The 23,177-nt window shown below is 35.5% G+C and overlaps 1 protein-coding gene across 7 annotated transcripts in view; it reads right to left on the bottom strand.

Annotated features, from left to right (window-relative positions):
* Positions 1-23,177, bottom strand: part of NAV3 (neuron navigator 3) — a 600,880-nt gene that overhangs the window by 11,329 nt on the left and 566,374 nt on the right. For all 7 annotated transcript variants that reach the window (XM_040491360.1, XM_040491363.1, XM_040491362.1 and 4 more), the window contains 8 exons: positions 19,249-19,346; positions 16,392-16,487; positions 15,954-16,122; positions 14,459-14,694; positions 3,683-3,837; positions 2,568-2,639; positions 1,770-1,966; positions 430-548 (listed from right to left, as the gene is read on the bottom strand). In XM_040491360.1, coding sequence (XP_040347294.1) covers positions 430-548; positions 1,770-1,966; positions 2,568-2,639; positions 3,683-3,837; positions 14,459-14,694; positions 15,954-16,122; positions 16,392-16,487; positions 19,249-19,346 — 1,142 coding nt within the window. The remainder of the gene's footprint in view (positions 1-429; positions 549-1,769; positions 1,967-2,567; positions 2,640-3,682; positions 3,838-14,458; positions 14,695-15,953; positions 16,123-16,391; positions 16,488-19,248; positions 19,347-23,177) is intronic.

The following is a 23,177-nucleotide window of genomic DNA, read 5'->3' on the forward strand; positions in this document are numbered from 1 at the left end:
AAGGGCTTCAAAAAATGAAACATGCTAAAAACAGGGAACCTGTAAGCAAAAACTATTTGTTGCAAATTACATGATAAAAGAGTAAGTGTTCAAGACCCATGTAAACATGCCTGTCTTATAAGATGTAGCACTGTCCAATTAACTGGCTATCAACTAACTGCTATTATCCATGGCAATAAATTTGGCTTTAAATGGGTGGTTGTTGGAATAAGTGTTTTCTCTTTCTTCTACATATTTATTCTCAGAAGAGAACACAGAGATAAATAAAGTGCGATATATTAGCTGATCTTTAGAATTTTCCCAGTATTTTTATGTAGTTCATGCCTTCGGTTTTCTGTATATATACTGAGAGAAAAAAGTGTTTTTGGCTTTCAAAAGGATGATATTATTTGTTTGTTTTTAAACAGTAAAGAAAATTGAGTGCTATACCTGAAGACCTTCTCTCACTGCTTCCAGAATGTAAGGAACCAAAGAATAGTTCCAGAGATCCATGAACCAAACTCTAGAAGCTTCTACATCCATAGGGCAAGGAAGGAAAAGTCGGGGACCTAAGAAGAAGAAAACAAACCATTTTTGAGAAGCATTACATTTAACAACCTGAACACATAAATATTCAGACATCATTTTTTGGGAAGTAATAATATGCCTTGCAGGATTCTTAAGAAATTATAATCTTGCCCAGCTTGATTATTATCAAAGTACATTTTACTGATGACTCACTCTTCTGATTTCCCCTTCCTTTGACCCTAAAATCTTAATCTAAAATATAATATATTAGAGTTGGAGAAACCTTACATGTCATAATCCAAACCCCATGCCCCATTTTACAGATAATGAAACTGAGCTGAAATAAACTGCCAAATATAAAATATGTCATTATTTGCAGAAACGGGACTCAGCTTTGGTCTTCTGATCTCAAATGTTAAATTCTTCTTCTCATTTACATTGTATCTTATTGACTGCATCTTTATGATCCATCAGTATGGGAAAGAGACTTTTATACATGCAATTTAAGGAGGAATAGAAAAATAAACATCTTTATGTCAACTAACAGGAAGTAATTCAGTTTTATCTCAATGAAAAATATAAAACAACTTCAATTATCCATAAAACACCTAAAGTGTTTCTAACTAAAATCTTCTCTCACAACTATATTTGATGTGAATCACTGATTAAAATTTGTTTTTAGGGGTGGCTGGGTGGCTCAGTCGGTTAAGTGGCTGTCTTCGGCTCAGGTCATGATCTCGCAGTCCATGAGTTCAAGTCCCGCGTCAGGCTCTGTGCTGATAGCTCAGAGCCTGGAGCCTGCGTCTGTTTCTGTGTCTTCCTCTCTTTCTGCCCCTCCCCCATTCATGCTGTCTCTCTCTCTCTCTCTCTCTCTCTCTCTCTCTGCCTTTCAAAAATGAATAAATGTTAAAAAAAATTTTAAATAAAAAAATAAAATAAAATTTGTTTTTAGCATAAGAAAGGACTTGAAACAGATAACAATTTATTTCAAATGATTATCTGATTTTTAAATATTTGTCTATGTTAAACTTATTTGATTTCAGTCAAATCTTAGGAAACCATAATTGTCAGCCAAAATGAATGTAATCAGAGATATACAGCTTACAAGAAGGCAAACTTCCAGAAGGGAGAGAGAAAACTTAAATCTTTGGAAGCCTGAAAAAAATTAGCTTCACTTGTTATTTTCTACCATCCAATCTGGCCATCTTCAGCACCGTACTCTTAGTTCCTGGAAAATGGCATATTGCAATTTTGGAACTCACCAATGGTAACATCAGAAGAACTGTGTGTTTCCAAAAAACTGTTGAGATGATGCCATGTCTTAGGAATCCAATCTATAATTTTGACTAAGTCGTTATTGCGTATATTCCTTTCAATTTCTATCTCTATCAGTTTTCTTCGAAGATATCTGCCTAAAAATCCTTTCACTGGTTCTGTGTGGTTTGCGCATAGCACCCACCTACAAAAAGGAAAAAAAAATCATAAATCTTTAAATAAATTAAGTTTTAAGCCCACAGCATTCTCTTTCCAATTAAAATTAAGAATGTTCCTATTTTAATTGGTGGCTCACTTTAATGCTCAAAGGGGTTACAGATCCATTAGCATTAGAGGCATATAAAGCAACTAACTTTTCTTTTTGAGCTAAAGGGAAGCTCTTGTGTGTCAGAAGTGAGTGGGAGTATACACGCTGAGTCGTCTTCTGTAGGAGAATCACAAATCCTGAAATAGGAACTCTCTTCACATTCCTCACACTTAGAAGAAAAATGCTCTACTTTAGCTGGTGACAATGCGAGCAGGACAAACATTTCTTTCCTTTTCTTTTCTCTCTCTCTCTCTTGTTTTTAAAGAAACACTTCTGATTATGGTTGAGGATTACAAAACGTCTGCTCGAGAAAGAATGTCAGAAGAAGTGAGAATTATTTTCACACCACAGGTCACCATGGGCAGGAGTTGTCAATGTACAAATGGAAGAACACTAACCGAAAGCAAAGAGAAAGAGATGCTACAAAAAAATAAAATAAATAATAATAACAAAAGTAAAACATTCGGTTTATGTTTACCTGAAATTGTGATGCAACTCTAGATTTGGTGATGAAGAAACTCCCTGATTCATTGTTCCAATAATATATGGACTGGAAAATAAAAATAAAATGTGTGGATGTACTGAAGGTAAAAGAGATTAGTACATTAAAATTGCCTTAAGAAAAAATTTAGGTAAATATGGATTATTCCATTTTAACATTAGGCTTTAAAAGGGTAATACTGTCATGTTAGGTTGAAAAATAACAAAGATCATTGAGCGGAAATTTGGATTTGGGAGTCTAATTTCAGGTCTGGCATCCTAGGAGAATTCTTGTACCTTTCTGAGTCTGAGTTTACTCATCTGTAAGATAAAAAGGTTAGATAGAATAATCACAGTAGCCTCATTTCACTATGATATCTTATGGCTCTTACGATTATAATCAAATGCATTAATTTTTCCTTTTTTTATTATTTCATAGATATTTTAAAGTTTCTTAATAACATGAGAAAACTTGCATTCTTGTTTCAGTGCTTATCTTATGCTGATCTATTTTTAGCATTTAAAAAATCTCTAGCAGAGATTAATTGGGATATTTGCACCATTAAAACTAATATTTAGCTTGCTCATGTATACCCTTTCTTTAGAGGCCATACTATAGTGAATCTTTAGTGGGTTTTCAGATTTTTTTATATCCGACTTCAACCTTTTACTTTCAGAGTAAATAGTTAAAAATTAGACTCATTAATGGAAAGAGATATATCTGAATGCATTAAGTTTATCTTTATGGGAAGGATGAACTGAAACTTTGATATGGAGTAAAAATGAAACCAGAGCCCTAAAGCTTCATTTTAGTTCTTCATTTCCTTGATCCATTCTGTCATGGATACTGGTCTCCCAGACCTTCAGCATATCTGTAGAAGCTAACACCATCAAGTAAAACATGTTTCCATAAAAGTTGCCTGGGACTAAGTGTTGAAGGAATAAACAGACGTTTGAAAAAATGCACAGGGAGTTTTTAAAAATGCGTTATAATATTAATGAAGCTTCTCACATTAATAGCATCCACTGAAAACCATGGGTTTTAAAAGGTTTAAAGGCATAAGAAAGCAAATTTTATTATCATTTCATCATTCAAACCTTTCATAAGCATACCATTTGTTGTATTTACAGTTGAGAAAACCATTGAAGATATCACTCAAAGAGCCCACATGATGAAGATTATCAAGAATTATTACAACAGGGAGTTCTACACCATTATTATCAGCACTGCACTGTTCAGCCAGGTTAGCTAGATACTGTTGCAACTCCTTGAAAAAAAAAAAAAGAAAACAAATATCAATGATAAATTTATATCAGTGGTAAGCAATTCATCGTTTAGGAAGAGCACACTTTGTCTTCCATCCAGTATCTTTTAAAAACCCATAGGTCATTCCAGTGATATAAAACTTTATTCTACAAAACAAAAAAACATATGATGCTGAAAGGATATATTTTATAAAGAAACGAGCAAAGAGAAAAGCCAATACACAACACCTGCAGCAAATATAAAACTGTAAACACAAAAGCATGTTTTCCAGTTGTTGTCTCCCCTTAAGAAAGAGCAAAACAAACAAACAAACAAACAAACAAACAAATAAATAAGAGTGAGGGAGAGAGAGAGAATTCTGGATATGAGCTCTTACAATAAACCACAAACATCAAGACAAATACCATTCTTGCTTTTGGTATTAAAATGATAAAAGTGGATTTAAGCAAACCTTGTAATTTCAAAGCTAGAATAAATCCAAAATGGCACAGCTAAGTTTGTGCTAATACTTCAACTATTTTAATTCCAATTTATTTTGATAGGATGCATGAAAGCACCGCCCCAGGACTTAGCCAAAAGTGTGGTTATTTACTTATCTATAATCTGCATGAAACTTCCGTGATTTTAAACAAAGACAAAAATTTTTATATTTCACTGGGTCACTTGACATCAGCATTTCTTGAACTTCTTGAGTTTTTTACCAGGTATTATTCCTTTCTGATAGCTTTTAATCTAAATATGATAACCGGTTTACTGTTTGAGTGCTCTCACAGATGGGTAGACCAGGAACATAATTAGTTTTCTTAGAATTATCCTAATCAGTAAGAGCATTTCCATAATATTTGCATATTTACAATGACATTTTCAAGTTGTAAATCTTGCTCAGGGTTAAAAAACAATTCCATGATTCCAATTTTTGCCTGCCAGTAAATATCTGAACTCCTCACCCTAGATGCCACCTCTCTCTGTCTGTAATACCATTTTCAGAACTAAAAGCAGAAAAGGATAAGGGCACCCGGGGGGCGGAGTCAGTTAAGTGTCCAACTCTTGATTTTGGGTCAGGTCTTGATCTTATGGTTTGTAAGTTGAAGGCCCAGATTGGGCTTTGTGCTGATGGTGTGGAGCCTGCTTGGGATTCTGTCTCCCTCTCTCTCTGTCCCTCCCCCACTTGCTCTCTATTTCTCTGAAAATAAATAAAAATAAACTTGAAAAGAAAGGAGAAAAGGATACAAGCAATGGCCAGGATTCTGAGGCATTTAGTAATATATTCATTTAAGTTTAAATATAAAATTTGTTAGGAAAACTAATCCACTATTAATCTTATATTGAGCCAATCACATTGAATAAATATTGCTTAAATCAGAGAATACAGAAAAAAATGTTCAAACTAATGAATGGTCTGGACAATTTCATTTACCTTAAAAGACAAAAATGGAATTTATATCAATAATCTAACTATATTAAGTCATTCATTGCTTTATAAAATATTGACTGCCTCTCTATTACACTCTTAGTCCTAGACAAACCCCTGGAGTATACAAAAATAATGAATCACTGCTTAAGTTAGTTTAACATGAATTATGAACTGAATCAAGTACTTTTTTGAGCATAGAGGTTAAAAAAGTCTTCCCTCGTAGGCTTTAAGAATGTCACGTTAGGTACTAAAATTTAAATATGATAAATCATTTGAAAACAAGGTACTAGTGTATTAGGAGCTGTGAGAGGTCAGGGGAGGAGATTTTGCCTAGGTAGTGGGTATCAAGGAAAACCTTCCAGAAGAGGTATGCTGGAACTTGGGAGGGTGGTAGAAACAGCCACAACTAACAAATTCACAAAATGAAATGTAAAACATCCCATGAGAAAGGTTAAAGGAGGGATGTGGCCTGTAGAAGGAAAAAGGATTAATTCCAACTGGGGGATCCTGGTGGACTCCAGAGCAAGGTAGAATTCAAGATGAATTTTGAACAATGAATGGGCTTCCAAATGAAAAGTATGTAGTTAATCTATCCTTTCAAAATAGCTTTAGCAAGCACCTATTATGTTCCAGGTACTCTGGCACTAAGGATTCCAACCAAGATAATCTCTGCATTCCAGGAATTCAGAGTTGATAAGCAGAAAGGCAGGTCAACAAGTAAATCAAAAACACTGTGTGGTTAACGAAATGCACAAAACACTACAGGGACATTTAAGAGAGGCACCTGATCCAGGCTTGTTGTTCAGGAAACAACAGGGTACATGGGGACAAATTATTGAAGTCCAAATAATAAGGAGTGAAAGCTGGACGGTATGAGCATATGATGTGCTTGGGGAAATAAGTGTTCTGTTGTTGCAAGAGAAATGGTACATGGTACTGCTGGTTGCAATAAAAAAGAAAATAGAAAAACTTTGAGTCCGTGCAGAAAAATTTGGATCTTACTATATAAACAAATGAGAACCATTGACATGTTCTTTTCAGTAGGGAAAGGGCAGTTTATTTATCAAAGGAAACACAAATATGAAGGAGATGATGATTAATTAGAAATGGGAAAAACATTCAAGAGCCTATTGCCTAGAATAGAGGGTTACACATGTGTGTGTATAAAAACAAAACAAAACAAAACAAATTCACAGTAAAAATATATCAAAAAAGCATACACATAAGATTTTGTTCAGAGCATGTAAACCTTACTTGTACTGCTAGGAAAGACTTCCTGGTAGTAGTATTATTTGATATTAACCTTTTATTTTTAATATTAGGTAATGTTTTGATACTTAAAAATGGAAGAAGAGCTTTCCAATTAGAGGGAGAAGAATAATCAAAGGCCGAAGCGCGCACGCGCGCACACACGTACTATCCAAGCAGGAAAGAACTAGTAGAATATGTTTTGCGTATATGAATAATGGTAAGTAAATTGGAAAGAAGAGTTTGCAACCCTGAATGATTTGAAAGGTTACCGGACTTTTCCCGTCAGCAACAAAGAAACATTGAATGTTTGTCTGGGGTTCTGAGCAATGTAGCCAGGATCATGATTTCAAAGTATGGTAAGTATAGTGTAAAGGAGGAACAGAAACCAGTCAAAGACAATAACAAAATTGTTGAAGCCAAGAGACACTATGGGATTCAGTAGGGATAGTAGAAGTGTGGGAAGATTTTTGATCTAGTATGGAAAGCAGTGGGAAAACATTGCAGGATTTTAATGCAGTCAGACTTCAACAGTGGAAAAATATTCTGTTTTCCATGAGGTGAAGGGATAAGTGCATAAAGAGAAAAGGAAAATTTAAAAAAAAATTTTTTTCAACGTTTATTTATTTTTGGGACAGAGACAGAGCATGAACGGGGGAGGGGCAGAGAGAGAGGGAGACACAGAATCGGAAACAGGCTCCAGGCTCTGAGCCATCAGCCCAGAGCCTGACGCGGGGCTCGAACTCACGGACCGCGAGATCGTGATCTAGCTGAAGTCAGACGCTTAACCGACTGCACCACCCAGGCGCCCCAAGAAAAGGAAAATTTAATAGAACTTCTGAATCAAGCAATTAGAAGACAATTGCAGTCATCCAAGTGATAGTGTTAATTTGGGTGGGAGGGTGGTGGTACTGGAGATGGATGGAAAAAGATGGATTTAATATTTTTCAGAGCTGAAACTGGGTTTTCTAAGTATGTGCACCTCGTATGCTGATAGAAACATATGTGTAAGCTAAGGGAAAGGCCTACTATTTGGAAGAGTCGGCATGGCTCACAGTGTCCAACTGGAGTCAACACAAGTTGAAACCAGGAGAGTCATCCAGGGGAAAACAAATGGGAGATAATAGAATGTTGGGGTATATTTTCATTTACTGGTAGGTGAAGGAAAACAGTCAGTAAATGAGACTTTTAAAGAGCTTACTAGAGGGAAAGAAGAAAACCCGGAGAGAATTATAAATCATGAAAATTAGAGGGATTTCTAGAAAGGGAAGATTACCTACAGCAATTTGCTATACATCAGCAAAAACCAGAGAGAGAGAAAAGATGCCAAGGGCAATGAACTTGGTAATTAAGACATCACTGAGTGATTTTGGAAAAGAAGGGCCATTAGATTCTATTATAATTCTCTCATCTTGAGAAAGGTAGTAGACCTCTTTGGGTACCTAATGAAAGCTGTAGGCCAGTTGCGAGTGGAAATACGGATACACAAATAATTTTGTCATATAACTTAAAAGAGTTTTTCTCAGACCCCTTTGAAATCACTTTATGATCCCCGCTGTAGCTTAATTGGTTTTAAATGTTAGATTGAAGTATTGATGCATTAGCATTAAAAGTTTCATGTCCAAGATCTAATTAAGCAAAGGAAAACAGGTATATCTACCAGATGGACACTGATAATGAGATGAATCTCATACTTTGAAAATACACATGGAAACCTGCAGTTATATAAAAACTGTTGATCATTGCTTTCTCTGGTTTTGACTCCAGACACATCAAAAATGAATCTGCCAAGTCCAGTTTTCTGATCTTTTCCTACCTAACATTCCAAGTGTTCTCAGCTGGCCACGTATTATTTACTAAATCCATCTCTAGCCTTCTGGGCCCGCTATATCAAATGTCACAAAGTGTAATTGTTTATGTGTACCGCTCTCGATCAAAACATTCCAGCTGGCAGTTTGAGGGAGGGCTGGGACAATGGGAAGAGGACAGATTGTAAGATGCAGAGGTACCGAACACATGAAAAGATTTTTTCCATTTGATGGTTTTATTGTTCGATTTTTTTTTAATCCGCAAGTGCCTTTTGGCTTTGTCTCTTCCGTGTTATCTGCAGCAAAGCATAATGCACGTCAGCCATTACACGGCTTCATTTTTCAGAGATGGGGTCTATTATTTCATGCCTCATTCACACGTTACTTTAGTAACTCCACACTGCTAGCAGCTGTCCCTCAGTCTCAGCTAGTCATCCCTAGTCCTTTATAGCCGTCCCACCACCCCCACCTCACAAAAAAGCAAAGCAAAGCAAACAAAAACCACTGTGGATTCTCTGGTAACTTGGCAAGAATTGGCTAAATTCTCTAGCAAGAATTGTATCCAGCGCTGCCCACAGCTCATTCATATCTTATAAACAGAAAGAAACAATAAACATTTGTTAGTTGTATTTTGTGCTTTCTTGGTGCCAAATGCCACCTGATTTGTCCACGGGTTTTTCCTATTATTGTTTCCTAGCATCATTCATTCTGTTCCAATGCTCTCGGCAATGATTTTTCATTATATTGTAATGAGAAACATTAAACTGACCCATTAATGACACAAGTGATTTTATTCAGAACAAGAAGAAAACAAGAGTGTTGGTAATATTTGGTCAAATTTTTTTTTAAAGATTTATATAATATTATTAAGAACATCTCCAAACACTAAGCCTTTTTTTTTAAACTGAAATAAAAAGAACCTATATATAATAGTGGGTTTGGGTGTGAGGCAAATTTTATAAGTGCAAATTAAGTGTAAGTAATTTTAGAAGCATACATTTTATTAGTATAAATTAACTGACTATATTATGCCATGTTAAACTACATCCTAATGAAGCCCAAATCACTCCAGTTGATTAAAAACTTGATTTTAAGTGATCCGCAATTTTATCAAAAGAAGTTGTAATAACTCTGTTCTTCTCCTTTTACAGCTATTTGTTTGTTTGTTTGCCTTTCATAAAGAAACTTCTCAAGAGTTCTATCACAACAACGTTGGGGGAAATCCAAAGAACACACTGAAGATGGCTAAGGGACATAATCCTTTCATCATTCTGGCTGAAAAGAAAAATACTGGTGGTAAATGCTTTTTAAGTAAAGTTCTGAGGAGACCCAAGATTCACAGGAAGCATTAAAAACGTAGACTGGAGCAAACAAACAACTGAGCTCTTCCTACTTCTGCTGAGAGAAGGGCCAAATATTCTGCCGCAGATTACATGCCTCTCCTTGGTTGAAATGAAAACGGGTGGTTCAACCACAATTCGAATGGTGCTGAGTTCCAAGGAATTATTCAGAATTCATGTGCTATAACGTTTATTTAACTTTAAGAGATCCCAGCATGTTTTATGTACATCACTGTTCTCTGTGAAAAGTACATACAAGATAATTTTCAACAAAGGTCTATGTGTGTATTTGGGGGCTGGTGTCTGTATGGGTCTGTACTTGTGAAAGAAATATTTATTGAAAGCTATTTACATTAATAATTAATAACTGCAGGCAACCCTTATACTGATTGTGTTTGCTACCTGTACTGTTATTTCTCTCTCTCTTCTTCCTTTTGTCCCTCCCCTGCTCTCTCGATCCTTTTCTCCCTTACCCCCTCTGTCTCCCTTCCCTCCACTCTCTCTCTCCTTGCTCCCCTCTTTCTCTCCCTTTTTCTCTCACACACACAGACACACAGACACTTAGCTTTTGCCATGACCATATTACAGTTGGGAAAACCATGGCAAAGGAAATTTAACAATCTGCTGTATATTCCACAGGTGGTCAGTGATAGGGACTTAAAAAACTACTTCGTTAAGAACATTTTTGTTGAGAAAGAATTAACAGACATCACTGTATAAGTTTAAGATGAATAGCATGATGTTTTGGTTTATACATATTGTAAAATGATTACAACAGGTTCAGCTAACATCCACCTTCTCAGATAGATCTGATAAAAAGAAAAGAAAAAAAGAACAAAATTTTTCTTGTGATGAGAATTCTTAGAATTTACTCCCTTAACAACTCTCATATATATCATACAGCAGGGTTAGCCGTGGTCATCATGTTGTATATAACGACACTAGTATTTATTTACCCTGTAAGTGGAAGTTTGTACCTTTTAACCATTTTCCTACAATTTCCATCTCTCCATACTCTACCTCAGGTAATTTTTTTTGTTTTGTTTTGAGATTCCACATATAAGTGAGATCATACATATTTGTCTTTCTCTGACTTATTTCACTTAGCATAGTGACTTCAGGGTCCATCTATGTTGTAGCAAATGGTAGGATTTCTTCATTTTTTTATGGATGAATAATATTCCATTATATTATTAGAATTCCATCAAATATACCATTTTTTAAATCCATCTATCCTTCCATGGACACTTGAGTTGTTTTCATGTCTTGGCTATTGTAAATAATGCTGCTATGGACATGGGAAGGTGCAGATACGTTTCTGAGTTGGTGTTTTCATTTCCTTTGCATATATTCCCAGAAGTGGAGCTGCTGGATCATATGGCAGTATTTTTAACTTTTTGAGGATCCTCTGTACTATTTTCCATAGTGACTATACCAATTAACAATCCCACCAGGAGTGTACAAGGGTTTCTTTTTCTCTACTTCCACACTAGTATTTATCACGTCTTGTCTTTCTGATGATGTCCATTCTAACAGGCATGAGGTGATACCTTTTTGTGGTTTTAATTTTCATTTCCCTAGCGGTTAGTGATATTGGGCATCTTTTCATGTACCTGTTGGCCTTTTGTATATCTTTTATGGAGAATATCCATTCAGGTCCTTTGTCCTCTTTTTAACTGGGTCAAATGTTTTGTTGCTATTGAGTTGTATGAGTTTTTTCCATATTTTGGATATTAAGCCCTTATCAGATATAGATGGTTTGTAAACATTTTCTCCCATTCTATAGGTTGCCTTTTCACTTTGTTTCTTTTGCTGTACAGACGTTTTGAGCTTGATATAATGCTACTTGTTTATTTTTTTATTTTGTTGCTTGTACTTTAGGTGTCTTAACCAAAAAATCATTATCAAGATCCATGTTAAGGAGCTTTATTTCTATGTTTTCTTCCAGGAGTTTCATGGTTTCAGGTCTTACTTTTATATCTTTAATGCACTGCAAGTTAATTTTGTGAGTAATGTAAATATGTGCCCAGTTTCATTCTTTTGCATGTGAATATCTAATTATCCCAGCACCATTTACTGCAGAAACTGTCTTTTCTCCATTGAGTATTCTTGGTTCCCTTATCCAGCATTAGATAATGGTATATGCTTGGATTTATTTTCAGGCTTTTGATTCTGTTTCATTGTGTCTGTCAATTCTACATGTCTGTTGCTGTGCCAGTTCCATACTGTTTTAATGACTATAGAGTAGAGATGAAATTAGGAAGTGTGATGGCTCCTGCTTTGTTTTTCTTTCTCAGGATTTCTTTGGCTATTCAGAGTCTTTTGTGAGTGGGTTTTTTTTTTTTTGACTTCTATAAGAAATGCATTCGAATCTTGATAGAGATTACATTGAATCTGTAATGGCTTATGCTACTATTGATACCTTAATAATACTAATTCTTCTAATCCATGAACATGAGATACCTATCCATTTATTTGTGTCTTCTTCAATTTCTTTCATCAATGCATTGTAGTTCTCAGAGCAGAGATATTTTCTCTCCTTAAAGTTATTTCTAAGTATTTTATTGTTTTTGATGCTAATATAAATGAGATCAACTTCTTTCTTTCTTTTTCCGAAAATCCATTGTTAGCATATAGAAACATAACTGATTTCTGTGTGTTAATTTTATATCTTGCAACCACCAAATTCATTGATTAGATCTAACAGTTTTTTGTGTTTGTCTTTAGGATTTTCTATATATAAAATGTCACCTGCACATAGAGATGATTTTACTTCTTCCTTTCCAATTCTGACACCTTTTATTCTTCCCCTTCTTTTTTTGCCTAATTGTTCTAGCTAGGATATCTCGTACTATGTGAAATAGAAGTGATGAGGGTGGGCATCTTTGTCTTGGTCTTGATCTTAAAGGAAAAGCTTTCAAATTTTACCACTGAGTATGAGGTTAACCATTGGCTTGTCTGTATGGCCTTTGTTATGTTAAGATGTTTTTCTTTGATGCCTAATTTGTTAAAAGTTTTTATCATGAATGGATGTTGCACTTTGTCATATGCTTTCTTTGCATCTATTGAGATGATCATATGATCTGTTGTCTTTCATTCTATGAATGTGACACATCACATTAATTAATTTCTATATGCTGAACTATCTTTGTATCCTAGGTGTAAATCCCATTGGATCATGGTGAATAATCCACTTAAGGTGCTACTGAATTTGATTTGCTAGTATTTTTTTAAGTTTATTTATTTATTTTGTGAGAGAGAGAAAAAAGGGGAGAGGCAGAGAGAGAGGGAGAGAAAGGTAATTCCAAGCAGGCTCTGCACTATCAGTGCAGAGCCCGACAGGAGGCTCGAACTCATAAATTGTGAGATCATGACCTGAGCTGAAACCAAGAGCTGGATGCTCAGCTGAATGAGCCACCCAGGCGCCCCTGATTTGCCAGTATTTTTATTGAGAATTTTTACGTTTATATTCATCAGGGATATTGCCTGTAGTTTTCTTTTCTAGTGGTGTCAGGATAATGCTGGCCTCATAGAATGAGTTCTGGAATGTTCCCTCATCTTCAGATTTTCAGCAGAGTTTGTATTGGTGTTCTTTAAATGATTGATAAAATTCACATGTGAAGTCATCTGGTCCTAAGCTTTTCTTCTTTGGGAGATTTTTGATGATTGATTCAATCCCTTTACTAGTAATTGGTCTATTCAGATTTGCCATTTCTTCCTGGTTCAGTTGTAGCAAGTTGTATGTTTCTAAAAGCTTTTCCATTTCTCTTAGGTTGTCCAGTTTGTTAGTATATAGCTATTCATACCATTAAGAATGTTTTGTTTACTAAGCTATACGTCTGGTTTATTTCAAGAATCCAGTGGGTTTGGGTTGCTTTCGTGTGTTCATTTCTGAAAAATTGTAGGGCTGAAGCTTCTGAGAGACTGGGTCAGTTTGGATCATCTAACCAGGTTATCTTTGGAAAAATAACATGACCCAATATCATGTGGATCCCATCAAGTTATTGCTTACAGCAGATACAGTTTCCGAAGAGATGCTTAGGTTAAATTGATTGAGGAAGTAATTAATTATTACAGGCAAAAATATTATAATGTCAGGAATATGTTAAACATTAACAATTTTCTGTTTAGAATTCCTTATTCTATTCATAATATATGAAATTACTGGCTAGGTTTTATAGCTTCCTCATGCCTATTTAATAGCTGAGAGTGTTCAAGCTGATTATTATGGTACATTAGAACTTAGTTGATGGCAACATGAAATATCGTTCAATTTCCTAAGGTTCCTAAGCAGAAATTCTAATAGAAATATAATGTAAGCAAATTGCTGTTCCCAGAATTTCTGCTTAGACTATTCTAATCATACCCATATCCCCTTTGTTATAATACCCCAGTTTATTCCCACCTATTTGTTAAGATACAGGTCAAGTTAACTTTTTATAAAGCTCTAATTCTTACAGAAGAGTTATCCTTCCCTCTTGCTTCTATAGAACTCTGCATGGATCTCTTTCTACTCCAACACCTCTTAAATGGATGTCTAAGAGAAATCGGACAATAGAGACCATCATTTTCTTCTGTATATTCCCAATGCTTGTGAAGTTGCCTGATAAGTGAATGCTACTGAGTATCAGTCTTGCTCAAATTCATGAAACAGGGTGACGTCATCCATCAGATTTCAGTTTTAGTCAGAGATAGATATGTCTCCATGTTCAAATTGGGTAATGGGTCTCACACAATCTTATAGCTTAATTGCTTAAGACACTTAAATCCATAAGTAAGCAATGACAGTTCTCTTAGGAGTTTGTGACTTACCTTACTTGACTTGTGGTCCACATTAAAAATGGCAATTGCATCCTCTGTTTTTTTCCTTCCAGATTTGGTTATTACATATTCAGCAAGTTTGTTTGCTAAATAGGTCTTTCCAGTACCACTAGGTCCCGAGAGTATAATTCTGTGATGCTCCATCAACAAGTTAAAGTACCTTTGGGTAATTGGTTTAGGAATCAGTGTATCAAAAACAAAACTGTCCAAACTGTTTTCTTCTACCCCTGAAGGAAGAAACAAAGGGAACAGCATGCCTTATTGTTCTACATAAGCTGGGATTTAAAATACAGTGCTGACAACAGAGTTATTAGTTTCAGGGATGCAGGCCTTGTCAAATTCTTTCCTTGATATTTCTATCTCACAACCATGTGCTGCCGTTTTAGCCCCACCCCCACCCCCCCCCATAAACAAACAAACACATCAGTAATAAGGCAGAGTGAACATCCCAAAGAAAGTTAGCTGTTTCCTTTGGTTCAGGCTTAGCTCTATTGTCTACTTCATGTTTCCCAAGTAGGTTTCCAGACAGAAATGGAAGAATTACTATCATTTCTATCATAATATTTTCCTTGCCTTTGAAGGTGATAGTTTTGTTAAGAATAAATGTAAATATTAAAGCATATGTGTACATTCTTCCCGTTTCTTTCTATTTTTCCCTTCTCTTTGTTTTCTCCCATCTCTCATTACAAATCCTAGCTGTACAACCACTTAAGCTTTTGAAGAATAGAAATTGTGATATTTGGCAAGGAATTAAGAAGCAGAGCAACAGTATCTCCTTTTACTAACCCAAGCACCTTAATCACAAAATCAAATATTGGCAAATTCCTCTATTAATCCAGTTTATGTAGATGTGCTCTGGCTCTTTAACATATATGAGCAAGGAATTATGGAGACAAGTATACTGTAGATATTCCATTTGCCTATAATTAATCACATCATCCAAAGCAAACAGAATTTCTCATCCCCGATTCTTAACATCTATTCTCTATCCCCAGTGGGTATTTATTGGGTACACACACATATTTTAAAATCAAAGATACAGTGATGAATATATTACTTTGGGATATGCAATGAATTATTTGAATCCTCCCTAAATGAAAGATGGTACTGGAGAAAATCTAGAAATTTGAAATTCCCTCACCACATTCCTCTTCTTGAGTCTTAGAGAATCTTCAAAATTTCACATCCCAGAACTCAAAGAATTTCATTTACTTCAATTTTGGTGTTTTTAGTAGGGTTTTAGTGTTTTAGTAAGATTTTAGTGTTTTAAAAATAAGTATGTCTTGTTTCATATTAAAACCATTGATGTGGTTAAGAGAGCTTTCAAGTAACGAAAACTTGAAGTGAAATTGCAAACAAAGAGGAAGAAAGAAAGAAAGAAAGAAAGAAAGAAAGAAAGAAAGAAAGAAAGAAAGGAAGGAAGGAAGGAGAAAGAAATATTGGCTAAAAGATACAGTTGTGTTTTTCTTTTCATTTTTCTTTTTACCTTTCAGGTTCACAGTAATGACGTTATTATCTCCAACAAGATATCCACAAGGCAGCAGTTCAGGCACTTCTAGGCTATGGGATCTAATTAAATCTCCTATACAGTAGCTAGCAATGCAGTCCGAGCTCAGACCAAGGCTAGTGGATGTATCAATTCGGAACACATATTCCTAAAATGATACACACAAAAAAGGAAGTCAAAACAGAGATTCAACTCATCTACTACAAATACAAAACTCCCGGGGATATGAAGCTAGCTGTCAAGATTTTTGAAATGGGCAATAAAAGAATTATTAATATCACACAGCACAACGAGAAAGCTTTTCTTACTATTTGAAAGGGAGGTAGGAAAAGCAAAGTCCACGTTATTAAAGCTAAGGAAAGCATGTAAAATAAAACATATGTGAAACTTAGTATCAGGAAATTTTGTACAACTTACCTTAAAGAGACGTCTGATTACACCATCTAAGACATCCCACTTGGTTTTTCCACTAACACCAATGGATCCTATCAAATAGGCCTGAGACTTCTGATCCTAAATAAGAACAAAGAGAACCCAATAAAACCCAGTCATATGTCTTATTACTACATTTCCTACTAAAACATATTAATGTACTACTACTAAGGACTAAAATGTTTATTAAGCCTATAGGTCTTATTGTAACAGACCTGCATGGTATATTATATAGAATAAAACACACCCCAACAAACTAACTAAACAAACAAACAAGGTAACATCAATAGTAACAAAAACAAGAAAGAAAGAGATGAGATGAAGTGGTATGGAAAACTAATTCATGACCTGTTTGGTAATAGGGAAAATAGTCTTTTGCTTTAATGCAGCGGGTGCCTTCTTGAGTAGATGCAGCTTGGTAGAAGGGAAATGGTGATCGAGAGGCAAGAGAACTATTTCATATGAGACCTACAACTTCCTCCTACTAATTTTGTGGCCTGATCTTTGTTAAGTCTAAAATTCAGGTTGTTTTCATGTATGGATTTAGATGATATCAAATCCAGCTTTTAAAACTAAGTTATCCACAGTAGCATGGCCTTCACATATTTACAAAAACAGTTTCCACTTCGAATTTATCAAAAAATTTACTACAAGAACATGTCAGGGAATCCTATAGGAGCCATTTTATCGAGCAAAGAATGGTCCCAAATTTAGTATCTTCTTTTGAAAAAAAATTTTTAATGTGCATTTATTTTTGACAGAGAGAGAGAGACAGAACACGAGCAGGGGAGGGGCAGAGAGAAAGGGAGACACAGAATCCAAAGCAGGCTCCAGGCTGTGAGCTGTCAGCACAGAGCCCGATGCGGGGCTCAAACTCACAGACGGTGAGATCGTGACCTGAGCCTAAGTTGGACACTCAATTGACTGAGCCACCCAGGTGCCCCTATTATCTTTTTTTGTGGGATGGGATTTTGAGGACTTTTTACATATATTGGACAAATAAACAATTTGAGATTTATAGTCTGAGTGGGGCCTCTTTTATGATGACTGGAAATGGTTACATAAAATAGTGATCATGACTCCAGTAGATATAATTAGCTAGTTGCTATGTTACAATCTTGGTTCTAGTCACCGACTGTATTATCCTCAAGAGGTGGTAGAATAACAACTGAATCAGATATGAGAAGATAAGGATTCTACAATGCACAATATCTACCACCTCACTTAAGAAATGTGACTTTAGGTAAGTCACCTAGCCATCTCATCAAGAAGCCTTGATTTCTTCATCTATAACATTTGCCTCTATAAGGGTAAATGATTATTACCACTATTTAGATATAATCCAAGTTAGAAGTCAATACCTTTTTCAGAAAAGGTTAAGAAATTCACAACAAACCATTGTGATTTTTTTTTTTTTTTTTACTACTCTTATGGACTGAGTGTTTGTGTCTTTCCCAAATCCACATGTTAAAGACACAATCCTGTGTGATATTTGGAAATGAAGCCATGAGGAGGTAATCAGGTTAAGTCAGTAGAATGGCGCTCTCATGATGGCATTAGTGACCTCATAAGTGGCGGGGGGTGGGGAGAGGGAGACACCCAACTTTCCCTCTCCCCAAGTACACACACTGAGGAAAAGACATGTGAAGACATATTGAGAGATGGCTATCTGCAACGTAATGAAAGAGTCCTCACTAGAAACCAAATTAGCTAGCCCCTTGGTCTTGGACTTTACCATGGTGTGAAAATAAATTTTTGATCTGTAATACAGCCAGTCTATGGTATTTTGTTATGGCAGCCCAAGAAGACTAAAACAATTCCTTTCAATGTTCAAAAACATTGCCTTTTAGAATTATGTTAAAATGGAAAACTTGCTTTCTAGTAGTATTATAACCCAGTCAAAACAAATGTGTTCATACAATGCTTTGTAAGTAGCTGCTTTCAAATTAGAGATAGCTTAAGCTTCACTGAGACTATTAGAATCTTTCACATGAAGACCCACTTGGGAAAATCAAGCAAAAATCTACAGCTCAAGAAGAAAGTTTATGGCATTGGAATTCTTGGAATATTTTCTCAGTGTAAAAATTCACAAGTGCTATCTTACTTTTTAAACTTCAATATTTCAACTATTTTAAAATTCCAAAGGACTTTTCTGTTCTTCTGTTTGATAGGAACAAATTCAGATACTTGCAGATTTGTATTCTTGGCCACTCAACTACAAACTCAACTTGAAATAATATTTATAGTTTTCAAAAAAGACTTGAGTCACAAGGACATTGTCAATTTGATAGCAATAATTGATTCCAGAAAAATTAAAATATTTGCCTTATCTTCTAAGACTTTGCTTATAAATGACACATAGGTAGCATCAATAGAATTTTCATACTAAGTTCATTAAATACATCTTTCTAGTGTCTAGAATATTCATCTAGCATATAGTCTCTTCTTTGTACAAAAACTATATTGACAACCCTGGCAACGTGTTACTACACATCATAAATATCCCCTGTATTTTACAGATGACACCAAAAGAATGTTAGACAAGATGTTTATGTCAAAGAAAATAATGATTCTTTTCTGAAGTGATAGAAATGAGAGTGGTTGACAATCACTATTGTCATCAGTGAATGAACATGAGATATTGAGACATATTTCTCCCTATATAATGATGTAATTTCTTTTGAGTCCCTAACTTTCATGCTTTTATGACATATTAAGTGAATGACAAGATACACACTGCTGATAGCATATTTACCAGGACAAATATCCAATATAAGATACATTTGATTCATGGTCATGTTCATCCTTTAGGAATATTTAGAACTTAAGATTAAAAACATACCTTTGCTCGGCCGTAGCCCTTGCTTATGGAGACTATAATTTTCACACTGCGGCCATCTTTGTGTCCAGTTGTATCACCAGCATCGTCGAGCAAAATATCTACCAAATTTTCAAAGAAGTAAACACGTGCACGCGCACGCGCACACACACACACACACACACACACACACACACACACACACAATAGAGTCATATTAGCTTGGAATTGTTTACTATCATTGTTTTCTCCCTCACAGTTTTATATCTATCAGTAGGAATATATAGCCTTTTTGCTTCCCATTCTAGCCTAACTGGTTTGAAAAATCTCAGCTTTCAAGAAGATGAATTACCGTGGTTGGGCTGAAGGTTCAGTCTAAGAATTTATTTCTGCTTCCAAAGATCTTCACTCACATGCTGGGCCATTGCCCTCAGATGGGGAAAAGAAGGGTTTCTTTTCCTATTGCATACACGTCTGAGTAATACCTGGGTAATATTCAGTTACCATCATTGCAACTGTGACACACTGAAAAGCCATTTGGTTTTTCCATCCAACCTAAAATATCCAAGCTCAATACCCATGTAATTTATGAAAGCTAAGGTGTTGAGATTGGGTGTCAACTAAAATTAGTGCTAAGCATTTGGCATATATCCAGCTATGTTACTGCTTACCTTATATCTATAATTATTAGGTACTGTTACTGAATTTCAACCACAGCATTATACTTCCCTATAGAAGTATATTAATTATCACTCTCCTGTACCCTTTATGCTTATGGTTTTAAAACCAAAACAGTATTTCTAGTAATCAGCTAAGACTTACAGAAGCCTGATAAAGCTAGCTAACCTGCAAGCACCAGCCTTTAAATATAATTGAAGGGGCGCCTGGCTGGCGCAGTCGGTTAAGCGTCCGACTTCAGCCAGGTCACGATCTCGCGGTCCGTGAGTTCGAGCCCCGCGTCGGGCTCTGGGCTGATGGCTCAGAGCCTGGAGCCTGCTTCCGATTCTGTGTCTCCCTCTCTCTCTGCCCCTCCCCCGTTCATGCTCTGTCTCTGTCTGTCCCAAAAATAAAATAAACGTTGAAAAAAAAAATTAAATAAATAAATAAATAAATAAATAAATATAATTGAAGATTAATTTTCAAACTATACCATATGAGATTAACATCCAATTTGGATAATTATTAATGTCAACTATCCCACATATATGTTACTATAGAGCCACATTTAATATGGCTTTGAGGATAATGTTATTATAGAGCCATGTTTAATATGAAGATAGTGCTTTGTGCAAAAAGGAACTCAGTTACGTGCTAAAGAGCACATGAGCATGGTGACAAGCGGAGTCAATTACTGTGACTAAATTTATAGAGAAAAGGGATGTGAATGTACTCGCAGAGAAACAATAATTTAATCAAATAGTTTTTGAAAATAGAATGGTTCTATTATCTTAATAATTAAGAATATGGCATTTCACAAAGGAAAGAGTAAAAAAATGCCTTAAGATCATAACAATAAAAAAATCCACAGATTTTGAGTAAAATGGATATTTGTGCCAAAAATTTTTAAAATATCAAAGACAATCTCCCTACTGGAAATTCAATTCTTTTGCCAGATCAACATCCTCACAATCTCTTACTTTTTTGCTTATCTCAGTCAAAAATAAAACCCTTTTTTAAGTGTCATTTAATCTTCTTGCTCTTTTTCTTAGAAGTTTAGAGTGGCTTATGTTGGCTGCATGCATGTAAATTTCTGGTATCCCATGACCAAATTATCTATCTCTTTAGTACTTTGCTCAATTAGTTCTAAATGTTCATAAATCTTCAAAAATACTTCTTAAGCCTAAAAGATACCAGGAACTGTGCTGGGTATTGGGAAGGAATACCCATTCAGGTGAAAAGGTAAGAAGGAAAATGAATTTCTTGCTCTTTTGGCATGTGTTAAGTGCCAGAAATAAAGGCATGAGGCAGTGAAATAGAGTAACTGAAGGGAGGCTGCTCTACACAGATAGGGCATCCTAGAAGGCTTCCATGGGGAGGTGGTATTCGGAGATAAGACCAGGTGGCTGAGAAGTGCTACACAAGTAAAGACCAAGGAAAAGAGGTCCAGAAAACAAGAACAAATGCAAAACCCTTGATGAAAGAGCTATGTGTGTTCAAGGGTTTGGGTGGTAGGAGGGTGGAGATCAAGGGGTTGGGGGGACTAGTATGGAATGATGTGGAGGTAGCTAAGGGCCAGATCATGAGTGGCCTAGTACTCCACATCAAGGTATTTAATCTGATTTCTGATCTACTTCTCTGCCCAAGTTTGTCTTGGAGCATGTTTCTCTTTTCACTTTATGCTCACTCTTAAAAACTGCCAGAACTGTGAAATTCTTCCTGAAGGCAGTGACGTACATGTCTACCAGTAAATGAATGAATGACTGTCCTTGGCTTCTCATACGGCTACTTAAAGGAAAAGAGTATGGGAGTTAAAAGATCAGATGCTGGATTCAACCAGACCTGGGTTCAAATATTAACTCTACATTTTACTAGTTGCATGATCTCAAACAAATCATTATAGTTTCTTTCCTAAGTGTTGGTCTCCTCATCTGTAAAATGGGGCTCAAACAGCCCTTACTTCATAGGGTTACTGAGACCATAAGAGATAATGCTTTTACAACACTTTCTCCCCAGTGTTTAATATCGCCAGCTGTTGTAACCACTATTCACTTTGTGCAGGTGTTTACTGTAATCCCTTCTCCGCACAGTGGGAGGAGTACATCCTGACTCACTCCGTGTCCCCTCCTGTCCTCACCATATCAACAGGATGATCACCTGAAGAAACAACTCCAAGAAAAAAATGAAAACCAGCAAATTTGAGGTAAGGGTTCTCTGTGGGGTTTCCTTAATGGAAAATAAGTTATGGTTCTCTGTCAATATTTTAAGGAAGAATAAAAAGATCTGCCATTTTGGTTACAATTCAATGAAGTTATGACAAAAAAAATGAAGTCTTTTCAAATTTATGTCTTTACTAGATGTATGGAATGTGTAGTTATATTTCAGGAAATGAAAGTTTGTCAATTATCCACTCTCCTGCCTACTTCTCTCCTTTTTAAAAAAAAATTAATCATGAAGCCTAGAATTTTTTTTTTTGTTAAAAAGCCACAGCATAAAGGCATTTTTGATTTCCAATTCTGACTCCACTAAACAAGAGTGAGGACAATGAAAACAGTATCCTAGTCATGTGATTTAATGTTTTTTTTAAATTCAGATACAATTATCACTAATGAAAAATGATTAAAGAAATAAAATAATATAGAACTAAAGATAAAATGTATACTTAAAAAGTACATCTTTGAAACCCCCTCAAAACATTTGCCCCAAATTCTGATTCACGGACATCAGTATTTTCAGGCTGATGAATACAGAGATTATAAATTTGATTTATTATATTTCATATTTATCTTTATGAGTTTTAGTTTTTCCTAGACATGAATTTTTAGTTTCATTTTTACATGGCTTCTGTTTCTAAACTATCTTTAGTACTAACAGTGCCTCCTTTAAACTTTACTGTGTTTCCATGAGATAAAACAGTATCACATAACAAGCAGTGAAATCCTGCCATTAAGCCATCGTGTAAGGTACCAGCCCTTGCTCGTCTTTCCTTAAGGAGTCCAGCGAGGACACAGACACTGACTGCCTTTGGCTGTGGACCCTACTTTCACTTCTCTGTTAGGCTCATCACGGACAACATATAGGATTTTGCTCAGGGCCACCAGAATCTATACATTTAAAGTTTGTGTTTTTTTTTTCTTTGTCGGCATCTTTTGAAGAGTGTGGATGATGACACCTTACAGACAATTTACACATTCAAGTTATGACCATAGTCCCATAGTTTGATTCTGCTGAATGATTTTTAAGTTCGTTTAATTATGACCTCTCTCTGTTTCTTCTTGGCTACTAACATTGGTTTT

The sequence above is a fragment of the Herpailurus yagouaroundi genome, unplaced genomic scaffold, assembly GCF_014898765.1.
Source record: "Herpailurus yagouaroundi ecotype Mexico unplaced genomic scaffold, PumYag 182, whole genome shotgun sequence".
NCBI classification, from domain to species: Eukaryota; Metazoa; Chordata; class Mammalia; order Carnivora; family Felidae; genus Herpailurus; species Herpailurus yagouaroundi.